This window comes from Thalassophryne amazonica, chromosome 13 (assembly GCF_902500255.1).
Source record: "Thalassophryne amazonica chromosome 13, fThaAma1.1, whole genome shotgun sequence".
Classification (NCBI taxonomy): domain Eukaryota; kingdom Metazoa; phylum Chordata; class Actinopteri; order Batrachoidiformes; family Batrachoididae; genus Thalassophryne; species Thalassophryne amazonica.
This window is the reverse complement of record NC_047115.1, coordinates 98,869,907-98,885,430: the sequence shown is the minus strand read 5'-3', so window position 1 is coordinate 98,885,430 and position 15,524 is coordinate 98,869,907. Positions and strand designations below refer to the sequence as shown.

General features: G+C 48.4%; 1 protein-coding gene across 1 annotated transcript in view; it reads right to left on the bottom strand.

The window, feature by feature from the left end:
• fbxw4 (F-box and WD repeat domain containing 4) overlaps positions 1 to 15,524 on the bottom strand; it is a 293,683-nt gene that overhangs the window by 39,861 nt on the left and 238,298 nt on the right. Inside the window, exon 17 of the mRNA XM_034184427.1 lies at positions 509 to 574. Within this exon, the coding sequence (XP_034040318.1) occupies positions 509 to 574 (66 nt within the window). The remainder of the gene's footprint in view (positions 1 to 508; positions 575 to 15,524) is intronic.

Here is a 15,524-nt window from a genome sequence, read left to right as displayed (position 1 = left end):
CCAGCAGGAGACCAGGAGACCCTTCAGTTCCCTGATCTCCAGCATGCCTGTGCCACTTGCACTCCAACCCCTACATGTCTAACATGCAATTAAACAGGCAGCTGCACCAGGGACATTTTCATGTCCCTACAGTTAGGTGACCAAAAACGCCACATCAAACGTTTTGCTCCCCAGGGTGGTGCTGGTGATCTGGTCCACAGGGTATGTTCAGAACATCAGTAACTAGGCAGTAGATGATGTGGACACAGGAACATTCTTCTGTGTGGTGGATGCAGTGATGTCCAGGAGTGGGACATTTTCCTGCAGAGTGTCACAGACGGATGTTGCTATGGTTCCCAAACCTTTGCTCTCACACCTGACGTTGGGCTCTGCAGAAGACGCAGTACTGTGTGCAGTAATGTCTGGGTGAATGATGACCACTGATTGTCAGAGCGTCAGAGAGTCACCTCGGTCAGTTCTGCACTTCAGTCAGTCATTGAACGTGCTAATAAAGGGTTTCTTGACTCACCGTTCGATGTCCCAGATGCGGAGCGGGGAGAAGTTTTCACAGCATGCAGAGCCTGTTCCAAAGGAGCTGTGGACACAGAGACAGAAAGACGTTCACAACAAATACACCGACCCCGCCTCCAAACTCTGTTCATCCTCAAAAGCGCTCAGTTCATGGCTGCTGCTGCTTCAGATCACACACCGTGTGCTGTTCCTGTCGTGTGAACACATGAAATCACTCAGCTCACTGCGACGGTAAACACCGCGGGATCTTGAATCCACGTGTTTTGAGCACAGCATGTCTTACGGTAAATGTCACCTCGAATTGTCTTGAAGAGCTGGTGCACAGAGACTGAACATACTGTCACACAGATGCATGTCACCCGACTCACTGCTAACCCGCCACACACACGTCACACACACGGCTGCCGTTGCTTAGCAGGTTGTGGCAAGTGTTTTGAACAGGAGCAAAACACTCACCACCAAACTTCACTTGTGATGCGGTCTCCCCGACACGCCACAAACACACAGGGCTGATCCTTGTCAGACTGAAACTATTTATTTGGTATCTTCCACTGTGGGTGCGCTGTCTGTGGATGCACCACGTGATCAAACAGTGAATGCAGATGCCACGCTTGTGACAGGAAGTGAGAGCAAACGTGCACAGACACAGTGAATCGGGTTTCATCTATCCGATACGAGTGATCAAAACCGCTGGTGACACTGTGAAATGAGGCGGATCATGAGGCCTGACGCACAGCGCGCATCCTGGGGTTTTGCGAACAAACCACGCACACACTGTCTGTGTGTCCAGCTGGAAAACACCCAGTGGGCGTGTCCTCGGCCTGCTACACTCAGGCACCTGCGTGCTGGATGACGACCGGAGAAACTGGCCACATGGACAAAATGTCAAAGCTGATGCTCACAGCAGATCATCTGTTTCCATCTCACCCTGTCCTCTGTATGTTCGTCTGTCCCACCATCCACCTGCATGTCCTCCTTCAGCACATCCATAAACCTCCTCTTTGGCCTCCCTCTGCTCCTCCTGCCTGGTGACTCATCCTCACAAACGCATCGCACACCGCTGAATGCAAAATATACACAAAGGTCTGAAGCTGCTTGAAATTTTGACACAGTGAAATAAAGGCAGGACAGACGCGCGGGTTTGTGGGGACTTTACGTTGTTTCTGCATGACATAAAAATGACTTGTGGCAGCAGGTGGGATGCTCCTGCTCAGTGGGCACAGCTAACCAAAAAGTTAGCTTTGATAACCACTAATCCGCTAACCGAAAAGTTAACTTCTATAACGCTAGAAAAGTTAGCAGATGTTACAGCTAACAGTTAACTTTTAGTACTGACTCGGCACACTGTCGGCTACTAATAAACCAGTTTTGAGTTTAAGCACCGCTGAGGCGTCTGAGTAAAACCAAAGGTGATCACAAGCCCAAACGAACAAGGAGCCATAGCTTCTGTCTTTATGCACCCTGCTGCTGCTGTAGGGAAGAGACATTTACTGTCTACATGCTACCACACAGGCAGCGGGTGGGAGACATGAAAAGCAAAGCTCTTTTCACTCATGGTTTCACTTATAAACAACTAATTCAATTTAGTCAATTTATCGACATTAATTAAATCATTTTTACAAAGTCAAAATACCGAACATATCTTTTAAAGTAATGTGCTAATTCTGAAGGTTTGGGTGTTAACAGACACACACGCCAAAAGACATTATGTGAAAATGAGTCATCTCAATCCCCCCCCCCCCCCCCCGTCAAAGTGCACAGAACACTGCCGTCTACTGGATGGAAGGAATTTGTTATAGTTCACAAACAGAATTTTCAGTTTTGCAAAGGCCTTTTTTTTAACAAATGAAAAAGACAAAATTACAAATACATATTTATTTGTAAAAATCAACACACACGTTACAGTAACTTGTGTATTGTGTTTACAAATAAATAAACCAACCAAACAGTGATTGAGATGAGACTCATTTCATTTCCCACAGTGCCTTTTGGCGTGTGTGTTTGTTAATGCTCAAACCTTCAGAATTCAGAATGGCTGTGAAATAGGGGTATGTGTTTTAGGGATATGTGCAATATGCATGAATCATTTGTGTGAGACTGCTGTGTAACAGGGGTATGTGCAATTTGGATACGTATATTAGGGATATGTGCAATATGTATGAGCCATCTGTGCAAAAGGGGCATGTGCAGTACTGGTGTGTGTATCAAGTTATGTGCAATACGCACGAGTTATGCAATTATGTCATGGCAGTTTTATTTGTGCAGCTCTTGGAGTCCAAGACAAGTTTCCCGGAAGGGACAATAAAGTGTATTGTATCGTAGAATTAGCACATTACTTTAAAAGATATTTTACTTTGTAAAAACGACAGAAATAAACTGTCCAGAGTTAGTTTGGCTTATAAATGAAACCATGAGTGAAAAGTGCTTGGCGTTTGATATTTCCTGCCCCCTGTCTGTGTTGTATGTGGAAAGTAAATGACACTTTTTTGTTGTAGTAGCAGCAGCAACCTGCCCGCCCCTTTCTGCTGGAGGAGGGCTGAGCCATTAAGCTTTACGCACTATGCCAGAAAAAAAAACGTTAGTGGATTGAAAGTTAGCAGAACCAAATTTAGCAGAAGCTAAATATGCTGCTGACGGTTTTCAAAGTTAGCTGAAAAGCTAATCCGCTAACAAAAAAGTTAGCTTCACTAATTGGTGGTTAGCAGATTAGCGGAACTGTGCCCACCACTGCTCCTGCTGCAGAACCACTTCTAATAATTCTACAGAACGTGCAAAGGCAGAGGGTTCGGCCCACTTTCTTTTTATTCTCCTCTGTGTGAAGCAGATGTCCCACTGTGAGCATCATATCCACCACTGCACTCTGGTCACATGGTGGAGCCCGTTACCAGGAATAAAGAAAATGAAAATGAACTGATTCATCCAATTAATGTCAGAAATATGGCAGCACGTGCACACGAGCTGCAGAACATTGTGTGAGATTTGTGCTGAGTACTGACGAGGTCTGTACATGCAATGTGTCTGCAACGTGCAGCTTCATCAGCTCATTCTTCATTCCGACACAGACAACGTATGAGGCAGACATTCCTACAAAACAGCTGGGGAAAAAAATGTCATCCTTTAACGTTTTATTCTGTGTAACAAACGTCTTAAATGATAAACGTGAGCCCCAGAAACCACAGCCCACATCCCAGCCCTGGGAATGTGAAGGTATCCTGCCCAAACTTCCTGGGTGGTTTAGCTTTGTCCATGTGTCCCACCCCCACCCGACTGCCAGCACATCAGAAAGAAGCCTGTTCATTTGTTGCGCTTGACCCCGGCCTTTGTGCTTGACGTGTAACTAGTTTGTGTAAAGTGCTTTTATCTGCTCCCAACATGTGTGAAGTGAAAGGTTTATGATGCTTTTACAACGGTCAGGGACGAGGACAATGGACAAAGGGCACAAGTGCTGACCCCCGCTAACACATACACACACACACACACACACACACACTGATCCTGTGGTCTTCTGGGTTTGTGTTTGGGTCACCAGGGTCTGGACCAGCTGGAAGAGACCGGACCAAACTGTCCCACATACACATGACCTGGTGTCCTGGAGACGCTTCTGGAAGAACGACACACGACTGAAATATCTTCTCATGTTTGAATCTCGTCTTAAAGACAGCTTTGGCTCTTTCTGCCTGTTTGAACACTGACATCACTGAAGTCATTTGATGCTATAAGTCTTTAAAATGACTGGCACGTGTCAAACTCCTCAATCATCATCAACACTTTGACTCTGATGATGATGGTAAAGATCAATCACGCTGAGGTGCATGTGATGTTTCCTTCTGTACTAAAAAGGGTGTAAGCCTTCTGAAACCAGCTCCTCTCAGATTTTGAGGAGGAATTCTGTGAAACCTGGTCCAGGTGCTTGTTATAGGTCGGTAATATGTGTATCATCATATCGCTGGAGTTGGGCCCACTTCACCACAGTTATGGCTCTTGATGAACAAATCTAGAATGTGTTTCAGTTTCATGAGCGAGTTCCTGCTTTCACAAATCAACGCCTCACATATTTTGAGCATGTTGCTTCGCAGGCTCCTCTTCTTCTGTGGTGAAGTTAGGTCTCTTTCTTCTAAGTCCCTGTTGGTAAATGATATAATAATTGATCAACGTATTGATTTATTCTGCCTAACAGAAACTTGGTTACAGCAGGATGAATATGTTAGTTTAAATGAGTCAACACCCCCGAGTCACACTAACTGTCAGAATGCTCGTAGCACGGGCCGGGGCGGAGGATTAGCAGCAATCTTCCATTCCAGCTTATTAATTAATCAAAAACCTAGACAGAGCTTTAATTCATTTGAAAGCTTGTATCTTAGTCTTGTCCATCCAAATTGGAAGTCCCAAAAACCAGTTTTATTTGTTATTATCTATCGTCCACCTGGTCGTTACTGTGAGTTTCTCTGTGAATTTTCAGACCTTTTGTCTGACTTAGTGCTTAGCTCAGATAAGATAATTATAGTGGGCGATTTTAACATCCACACAGATGCTGAGAATGACAGCCTCAACACTGCATTTAATCTATTATTAGACTCTATCGGCTTTGCTCAAAAAGTAAATGAGTCCACCCACCACTTTAATCATATTTTAGATCTTGTTCTGACTTATGGTATGGAAATAGAAGACTTAACAGTATTCCCTGAAAACTCCCTTTTGTCTGATCATTTTTTAATAACATTTACATTTACCCTGATGGACTACCCTGCAGTGGGGAATAAGTTTCATTACACTAGAAGTCTTTCAGAAAGCACTGTAACTAGGTTTAAGGATATGATTCCTTCTTTATGTTCTCTAATGTCATATACCAACACAGAGCAGAGTAGCTACCTAAACTCTGTAAGGGAGTTAGAGTATCTTGTCAATAGTTTTACATCCTCATTGAAGACAACTTTGGATGCTGTAGCTCCTCTGAAAAAGAGAGCTTTAAATCAGAAGTGTCTGACTCCGTGGTATAACTCACAAACTCGTAGCTTAAAGCAGATAACCCGTAAGTTGGAGAGGAAATGGCGTCTCACTAATTTAGAAGATCTTCACTTAGCCTGGAAAAAGAGTTTGTTGCTCTATAAGAAAGCCCTTCGTGAAGCTAGGACATCTTTCTACTCATCACTAATTGAAGAAAATAAGAACAACCCCAGGTTTCTTTTCAGCACTGTAGCCAGGCTGACAAAGAGTCAGAGCTCTATTGAGCTGAGTATTCCATTAACTTTAACTAGTAATGACTTCATGACTTTCTTTGCTAACAAAATTTTGACTATTAGAGAAAAAATTACTCATAACCATCCCAAAGATGTATCGTTATCTTTGGCTGCTTTCAGTGATGCCGGTATTTGGTTAGACTCTTTCTCTCCGATTGTTCTGTCTGAGTTATTTTCATTAGTTACTTCATCCAAACCATCAACATGCTTATTAGACCCCATTCCTGCCAGGCTGCTCAAGGAAGTCCTACCATTATTTAATGCTTCAATCTTAAATATGATCAATCTATCTTTGTTAGTTGGTTATGTACCACAGGCCTATAAGGTGGCAGTAATTAAACCATTACTTAAAAAGCCATCACTTGACCCAGCTATCTTAGCTAATTATAGGCCAATCTCCAACCTTCCTTTTCTCTCAAAGATTCTTGAGAGGGTAGTTGTAAAACAGCTAACTGATCACCTGCAGAGGAATGGTCTATTTGAAGAGTTTCAGTCAGGTTTTAGAATTCATGATAGTACAGAAACAGCATTAGTGAAGGTTACAAATGATCTTCTTATGGCTTCGGACAGTGGACTTATCTCTGTGCTTGTTCTGTTGGACCTCAGTGCTGCTTTTGATACTGTTGACCATAAAATTTTATTACAGAGATTAGAGCATGTCATAGGTATTAAAGGCATTGCGCTGCGGTGGTTTGAATCATATTTGTCTAATAGATTACAGTTTGTTCATGTAAATGGGGAATCTTCTTCACAGACTAAAGTTAATTATGGAGTTCCACAAGGTTCTGTGCTAGGACCAATTTTATTCACTTTATACATGCTTCCCTTGGGCAGTATTATTAGACGGTATTGCTTAAATTTTCATTGTTACGCAGATGATACCCAGCTTTATCTATCCATGAAGCCAGAGGATACGCACCAATTAGCTAAACTGCAGGATTGTCTTACAGACATAAAGACATGGATGACCTCTAATTTCCTGCTTTTAAACTCAGATAAAACTGAAGTTATTGTACTTGGCCCCACAAATCTTAGAAGCATGGTGTCTAACCAGATCGTTACTCTGGATGGCATTTCCCTGATCTCTAGTAATACTGTGAGAAATCTTGGAGTTATTTTTGATCAGGATATGTCATTCAAAGTGCATATTAAACAAATATGTAGGACTGCCTTTTTGCATTTACGCAATATCTCTAAAATCAGAAAGGTCTTGTCTCAGAGTGATGCTGAAAAACTAATTCATGCATTTGTTTCCTCTAGGCTGGACTATTGTAATTCATTATTATCAGGTTGTCCTAAAAGTTCCCTAAAAAGCCTTCAGTTGGTTCAGAATGCTGCAGCTAGAGTACTGACGGGGACTAGCAGGAGAGAGCATATCTCACCCGTGTTGGCCTCCCTTCATTGGCTTCCTGTTAATGCTAGAATAGAATTTAAAATTCTTCTTCTTACTTATAAGGTTTTGAATAATCAGGTCCCATCTTATCTTAGGGACCTCATAGTACCATATTACCCCATTAGAGCGCTTCGCTCTCAGACTGCGGGCTTACTTGTAGTTCCTAGGGTTTGTAAGAGTAGAATGGGAGGCAGAGCCTTCAGCTTTCAGGCTCCTCTCCTGTGGAACCAGCTCCCAATTCAGATCAGGGAGACAGATACCCTCTCTACTTTTAAGATTAGGCTTAAAACTTTCCTTTTCGCTAAGGCTTATAGTTAGGGCTGGATCGGGTGACCCTGGACCATCCCTTGGTTATGTTGCTTTAGACGTAGACTGTGTTTCATAATTATTGTATGGCCTTGCCTTGCAATGTGGAGCGCCTTGGGGCAACTGTTTGTTGTGATTTGGCGCTATACAAGAAAAAAGTTGATTGATTGATTGATTGATTTGGGGGGCTGAGTGCTGGTTCACATAATATGTGGCTTTGGTGTGGGCACTAAAAATTATGACCCACTTATTCCCTCAGTGATTAAATGGAGCAAAAATCATCAAGCCAACGACAGCTGCCAAAGATGATCATGTGACTTGGTGCAAATCCCGCAGCATGGACTCGTTAGATGATCCAATATGACAATTAACCCCACAACAAGCCATATTATGACAGATATTTGTAATAAAATGCTCATAGAGACAGACAGGGGTTTGTTTTTTTCCACAACAGCAAGCAGCTGTGTGCGCGCTGACTTCAGCTCAGCGGCACCACACGAGCTGTCACTCAACGTGACCACGCCCCTACATAAACATAACTTTATGGCTTAAAACATCAAAAAGGAAGGAATTATTTAAAAATACATCACTGTGCAGTTTTCATGGATGGAGAAACTAACCATAGACACCAAAATGTTTTTTATTTTGGCAAAACAAAGTTTTGCAAGATACAGTGAGGAAAATAAGTATTTGAACAGCCTGTGATTTTGCAAGTTCTCCCACTTAGAAATCGTGGAGGGGTCTGAAATGTTCATCTTAGGTGCATGTCCACTGTGAGAGACATAATCTAAAATAAATCCGGAAATCACAATGTATGATTTTTTAATGAAAACTGAAAATTTCAGACCCCTCCATGATTTCTAAGAGGGAGAACTTGCAAAATCACAGGGTGTACAAATACTTATGAGGTCTGTTAGAAAAGTAACGGACCTTTTTATTTTTTGTAAAAACCATATGGATTTGAATCACGTGATTGCATCAGCCAAGCTTGAACCTTCGTGCACATGCGTGAGTTTTTTCACACCTGTCGGTTGCGTGATTCGCCTGTGAGCACGCCTTGTGGGAGGAGTGGTCCAGCCTCCTCGGCGGATTTTCATTGTCAGGAAACTGGCTGATCGACTGCCGCTTTACTGCATCAAACTTTTTTCAGAAACTGTGAGAGACAGCCAGGTGGAAACCATTTGGAAAATTCAGATGGCTTTCAGTGAAGATCTTATGGGGATCACATAGATTAAGGAGCATTACAACCGGATTAAAGACGGCCCACAGCGGCGGATGGTGCGCTGCACACCAAGCGGCGATCGACAGGCTGAAACGACCAGATCATTTCCAAAGTGAACGCTGTGTTGATCCGGGACGTCGTCTGACTACCAGAGAAATGGCAAGACAGCTGGACATAGCACTTTTTCAGCACATTCCACTGTTACAGGAGATTTTGTCATGGAAAGAGGAGCAGAGGAATTTGCCACGGAGCCGCTCATGGCACGGGACGAAAGCACCTCTGTGTTGGTCTCACAGGACAAGCCCTGACATGCCCAGCTCTTGCACCATTCGGAAGATTCAGACAGCTTTCGGTGGCTTTTCAGTCGTGTGACTATCTGAGAAATTGTGGACAAGCTGGACATGCCACAACATGTCCTGTGAGGCTTCATCACGGCGTTGCTTTTTGTTCTGCGCCCTGCGCCTCCGTTCCGACGCGCAAATTCCTTCGCACGTCTTTTCATGCCGAAAAAGTGCTGATGTCAAACTCTTCTGCCATTTCTCTGGTAGTCAGACGACGTCCCGGATCAACAAAACATTTACTTTGGAAATGATCTGGTCGTTTGAGCCTGTCGATCGCCGCTCGGAGCGCGGCGCACCATCTGCCGCTGTGGGCCGTCTTTAATCCGGGTGTAATGCTCCTTAATCTGTGTGATCCCCATAAGATCTTCACCGAAAGCCATCTGAATTTTCCAAATGGTTTCCACCTGGCTGTCTCTCACAGTTTCTGAAAAACGTTTTATGCAGTAAAGCGGCAGTCGATCAGCCAATTTCCTGACAATGAAAATCCGACGAGGGGGCTGGACCACTCCTCCCACAAGGCGTGCTCACAGGCGAATGACGCAACCGACAGGCGTGAAAAAACTCACGCATGCGCACGAAGGTTCAAGCTTGGCTGATCCATGCGCACAATTCAAATCCATATAGTTTTTGCAAAAAATAAAAAGGTCCAATACTTTTCTAACAGACCTCGTATTTTCCTCACTGTATGTTTGTTTGTGATATTGCATTTTTCACCTTTAATTCGCTGTGCAGCACACAGTTTACATTGCAGACGTTTGCAACTTCACATATAGCAGCCCTAGCAAGGTACCTTTCAGCACACAAAAGGATCAGGCTCAAGGTTAAAGGTCAAGGTCACACAACACTAAACTCAACAAAAACACTTTCCTCGTCGCAATTTTTGAAATTTTACCTCCAAAGTCGGCATGAATATAGTGATAGGCTTTGCCCATAACCCATTACCTGGGATAAATGACTGACCTTGACCTTAGGGGTTTCGCTTGAGGTCAAAGGTCACCTAAATTAGGTCAAACTTCAGATGACAGGCTAAACATGTCGTGTAATACACCAAATTGAAGGGCTTGATGAGAGACTCCAGAATATAGCAAAGATTTTAAGTTATTATTTAATTTGTTGATGTCATAAAAAACCTTTCAAAATTTTGATTTTTTAAAGGGTGTGACAAAGTGTGTAAATCATCATTGCAGTCTCTTGTAAAACCACATGTAGCAGTCCTATGGAGATACCTTTCACCACACAAAAGGGTCAATGTCAAGGTCAAAGTTCAAGGTCACAAGAAGGTCAAACACTAAAATCACCAAAAAAAAAAAAAAAAAAAAAAATCCTGGCTGGTTGCAATTTGTGCTTTTTTTGCCTCCAAATTTGGCAGTATTTTCCCTTGCCCGGCAGTCCCTCTTCATGGTGGTCGTCCCTTGTGGTCATCTCTCTTGTTCATCTTTTGACAAGACACCGGTCACTCTCAGGGTGACAGTTTTCATGTTTGTTTGTTAGTTTATTTCTGTGCTAAAGTTAGACATTTTAAGATGGGCTTCCATGGGAACCTGGGGATGGTGAGATGAATGTTTCAAAGACACTAAATATGTAGGACTTCACGGCATCAATCACTAAGAAATACAAACAGTATGGTCCTGTGTGATAAATTTGTCTGCAGTCTGCAGCTCTCAGAAACAGACGAGGGACGGAAACTGAAGGAGTGACAGGCTTCTGTGGCTGTTACATCACCAGCTGCACAACTTCATGACAGAGCATTATAAAGACGGGATTTTCTTCAGTTAGTTTACCACACAAAGACCGGGAGGCTCGCACCTCGATTTGATCCTGATTATCGTTCAAAGTCTGATGGTCCCAGTTAAACTCCACTGTGGTGGTTCACTGAGGCCAATGACAAAAACTGTTTTCACTATAAACCATCATCAAATTCCTCAGAATGTCTGCGTGGGGTCGCGTTCTGCACACAATACTTCAGAATCCAGGCTTTTTTCACTTCAAGTGCTGCCTGACTGCAGATGCACATGCTGACTGCGGACACAAGTGCTGACTGTGGACACACACGCTGACTGTGGACACAAGTGCTGACTGTGGACACAAGTGCTGCCTGACTGCGGACGCACACGCTGACTGCGGACACAAGCGCTGACTGCGGACGCACACGCTGACTGCAGATGCACACACTGACTGCAGACGCACATGCTGAATGCAGATACACACGCTGACTGCGGACACAAGTGCTGACTGTGGACACACACGCTGACTGTGGACACAAGTGCTGCCTGACTGCGGACACACACGCTGACTGCGGCCGCACATGCTGACTGCGGACGCACACGCTGACTGCGGACACAAGCGCTGACTGCGGACGCACACGCTGACTGCAGATGCACACGCTGACTGCGGACTCACACGCTTACTTCGGACTCACACGCTGACTAGGGACACAAGCGCTGACTGCGGACTCACGCTGACTGCAGACTGACACGCTGACTGCAGACTGACACGCTGACTGCAGACTGACACGCTGACTGCGGACGCACACGCTGACTGCGGACGCACACGCTGACTGCGGACGCACACGCTGACTGCGGACGCACACGCTGACTGCGGACACAAGTGCTGACTGTGGACACAAGTGCTGCCTGACTGCAGACGCACACGCTGACTGCGGACGCACACGCTGACTGCAGATGCACACGCTGACTGCAGATGCACACGCTGACTGCACATGCACACGCTGACTGCACATGCACACGCTGACTGCAGACGCACACGCTGACTGCGGACACAAGTGCTGCCTGACTGCAGACGCACACGCTGAAAATGGACACAAGTGCTGCCTGACTGCAGATGCACATGCTGACTGCAGATGCACACGCTGACTGTGGACGCACATGCTGACTGCGGATGCAAACGCTAACTGCGGACGCACACGCTGACTGCGGACGCACACGCTGACTGCGGACGCACACGCTGACTGCGGACGCACACGCTGACTGTGGACGCACACGCTGACTGTGGACGCACACGCTGACTGCGGACACAAGTGCTGCCTGACTGCAGACGCACACGCTGACTGCAGACACAAGTGCTGCCTGACTGCAGACGCACACGATGACACAAGCGCTGACTGCAGACAGAAGCGCTGACTGCAGACGCACACGCTGACTGCGGACGCACACGCTGACTGCGGACGCACACGCTGACTGCGGACTCACACGCTGACTGCGGACGCACACGCTGACTGCGGACTCACACGCTGACTTCGGACTCACACGCTGACTGCGGACTCACACGCTGACTGCGGACTCACACGCTGACTGCGGACGCACACGCTGACTGCGGACACAAGTGCTGACTGCGGACACAAGTGCTGCCTGACTGCAGACGCACACGCTGACTGCGGACGCACACGCTGACTGCAGACGCACACGCTGATTGTTGACACAAGTGCTGCCTGACTGCACATGCACACGCTGACTGCACATGCACACGCTGATTGTTGACACAAGTGCTGCCTGACTGCAGACGCACACGCTGACTGTGGACACAAGTGCTGCTTGACTGCAGACGCACATGATGACACAAGCGCTGACTGCGGACACAAGCGCTGACTGCAGACGCACACGCTGACTGCAGACGCACACGCTGACTGCGGACTCACGCTGACTGAGGACTCACGCTGACTGAGGACTCACGCTGACTGCAGACGCACACGCTGACTGCGGACACAAGTGCTGCCTGACTGCAGACGCACACGCTGACTGCGGACACAAGTGCTGCCTAACTGCAGACGCACACGCTGACTGCGGACGCACACGCTGACTGCGGACACAAGCGCTGACTGCAGACACAAGCGCTGACTGCAGACACAAGCGCTGACTGCGGACTCACACGCTGACTGCGGACTCACACGCTGACTTCGGACTCACACGCTGACTGCGGACTCACACGCTGACTGCGGACTCACACGCTGACTGCGGACTCACACGCTGACTGCGGACTCACACGCTGACTGCGGACACGCGCTGACTGCAGACACAAGCGCTGACTGCGGACTCACACGCTGACTGCGGACTCACACGCTGACTGCGGACTCACACGCTGACTTCGGACCCACACGCTGACTTCGGACCCACACGCTGACTTCGGACCCACACGCTGACTTCGGACCCACACGCTGACTGCGGACCCACACGCTGACTGCGGACGCACACGCTGACTGCGGACACAAGTGCTGACTGCAGATGCACACGCTGGCGGCGGACTCACACGCTGACTGTGGACACAAGTGCTGCCTGACTGCGGACGCACACGCTGACTGCGGACGCACATGCTGCCTGACTGCGGACGCACACGCTGACTGCGGACGCACACGCTGACTGCGGACGCACACGCTGACTGCGGACACAAGCGCTGAGTGCGAACGCACACGCTGACTGCAGACGCACAAGCTGACTGCAGATGCACACGCTGACTGCAGACGCACATGCTGAATGCAGATACACACGCTGACTGTGGACACAAGTGCTGACTGTGGACACACACGCTGACTGTGGACACAAGTGCTGCCTGACTGCGGACACAAGTGCTGCCTGACTGCAGACGCACACACTGACTGCGGACACAAGTGCTGCCTGACTGCAGACGCACACGCTGACTGCACATGCACACGCTGATTGTTGACACAAGTGCTGCCTGACTGCAGACGCACACGCTGACTGTGGACACAAGTGCTGCCTGACTGCAGACGCACACGATGACACAAGCGCTGACTGCGGACACAAGCGCTGACTGCAGACGCACACGCTGACTGCGGATGCACACGCTGACTGCGGACTCACGCTGACTGAGGACTCACGCTGACTGAGGACTCACGCTGACTGAGGACTCACACGCTGACTGCGGACACAAGTGCTGCCTGACTGCAGACGCACACGCTGACTGCGGACACAAGTGCTGCCTGACTGCAGACGCACACGCTGACTGCGGACGCACACGCTGACTGCAGACACAAGCGCTGACTGCAGACACAAGCGCTGACTGCGGACTCACACGCTGACTGCGGACTCACACGCTGACTTCGGACTCACACGCTGACTGCGGACTCACACGCTGACTGCGGACTCACACGCTGACTTCGGACTCACACGCTGACTGCGGACTCACACGCTGACTGCGGACACGCGCTGACTGCAGACACAAGCGCTGACTGCGGACTCACACGCTGACTGCGGACTCACACGCTGACTGCGGACTCACACGCTGACTTCGGACCCACACGCTGACTTCGGACCCACACGCTGACTTCGGACCCACACGCTGACTTCGGACCCACACGCTGACTTCGGACCCACACGCTGACTGCGGACGCACACGCTGACTGCGGATGCACACGCTGACTGCGGACACAAGTGCTGACTGCAGATGCACACGCTGGCGGCGGACTCACGCTGACTGTGGACACAAGTGCTGCCTGACTGCGGACGCACACGCTGACTGCGGACGCACATGCTGCCTGACTGCGGACGCACACGCTGACTTCGGACCCACACGCTGACTGCGGACGCACACGCTGACTGCGGATGCACACGCTGACTGCGGACACAAGTGCTGACTGCAGATGCACACGCTGGCGGCGGACTCACACGCTGACTGTGGACACACGTGCTGCCTGACTGCGGACACAAGTGCTGCCTGACTGCAGACGCACACACTGACTGCGGACACAAGTACTGCCTGACTGCAGACACAAGCGCTGACTGCAGACACAAGCGCTGACTGCGGACTCACACGCCGACTGCGGACTCACACGCCGACTTCGGACTCACACGCTGACTTCGGACTCACACGCTGACTTCGGACTCACACGCTGACTGCAGACACAAGCGCTGACTGCAGACACAAGCGCTGACTGCAGACACAAGCGCTGACTGCAGACACAAGCGCTGACTGCAGACACAAGCGCTGACTGCGGACTCACACGCTGACTGCGGACTCACACGCTGACTGCGGACTCACACGCTGACTTAGGACTCACACGCTGACTTCGGACTCACACGCTGACTTCGGACTCACACGCTGACTTCGGACTCACACGCTGACTTCGGACTCACACGCTGACTTCGGACTAACACGCTGACTTCGGACTCACACGCTGACTGAGGACGCACATGCTGAATGCGGATACACACGCTGACTGTGGACACAAGTGCTGACTGTGGACACACACGCTGACTGTGGACACAAGTGCTGCCTGACTGCGGACACACACGCTGACTGTGGACGCACATGCTGACTGCGGACACAAGCGCTGACTGCGGCGGACACAAGTGCTGCCTGACGGCAGACGCACACGCTGACTGCGGACACACACGCTGACTGCGGACGCACACGCTGACTGCGGACTCACGCTGACTGAGGACTCACGCTGACTGAAGACTCACGCTGACTGAGGACTTGCGCTGACTGAGGACTCGCGCTGACTTCGGACTCACACGCTGACTGCGGCGGTCACAAGTTGC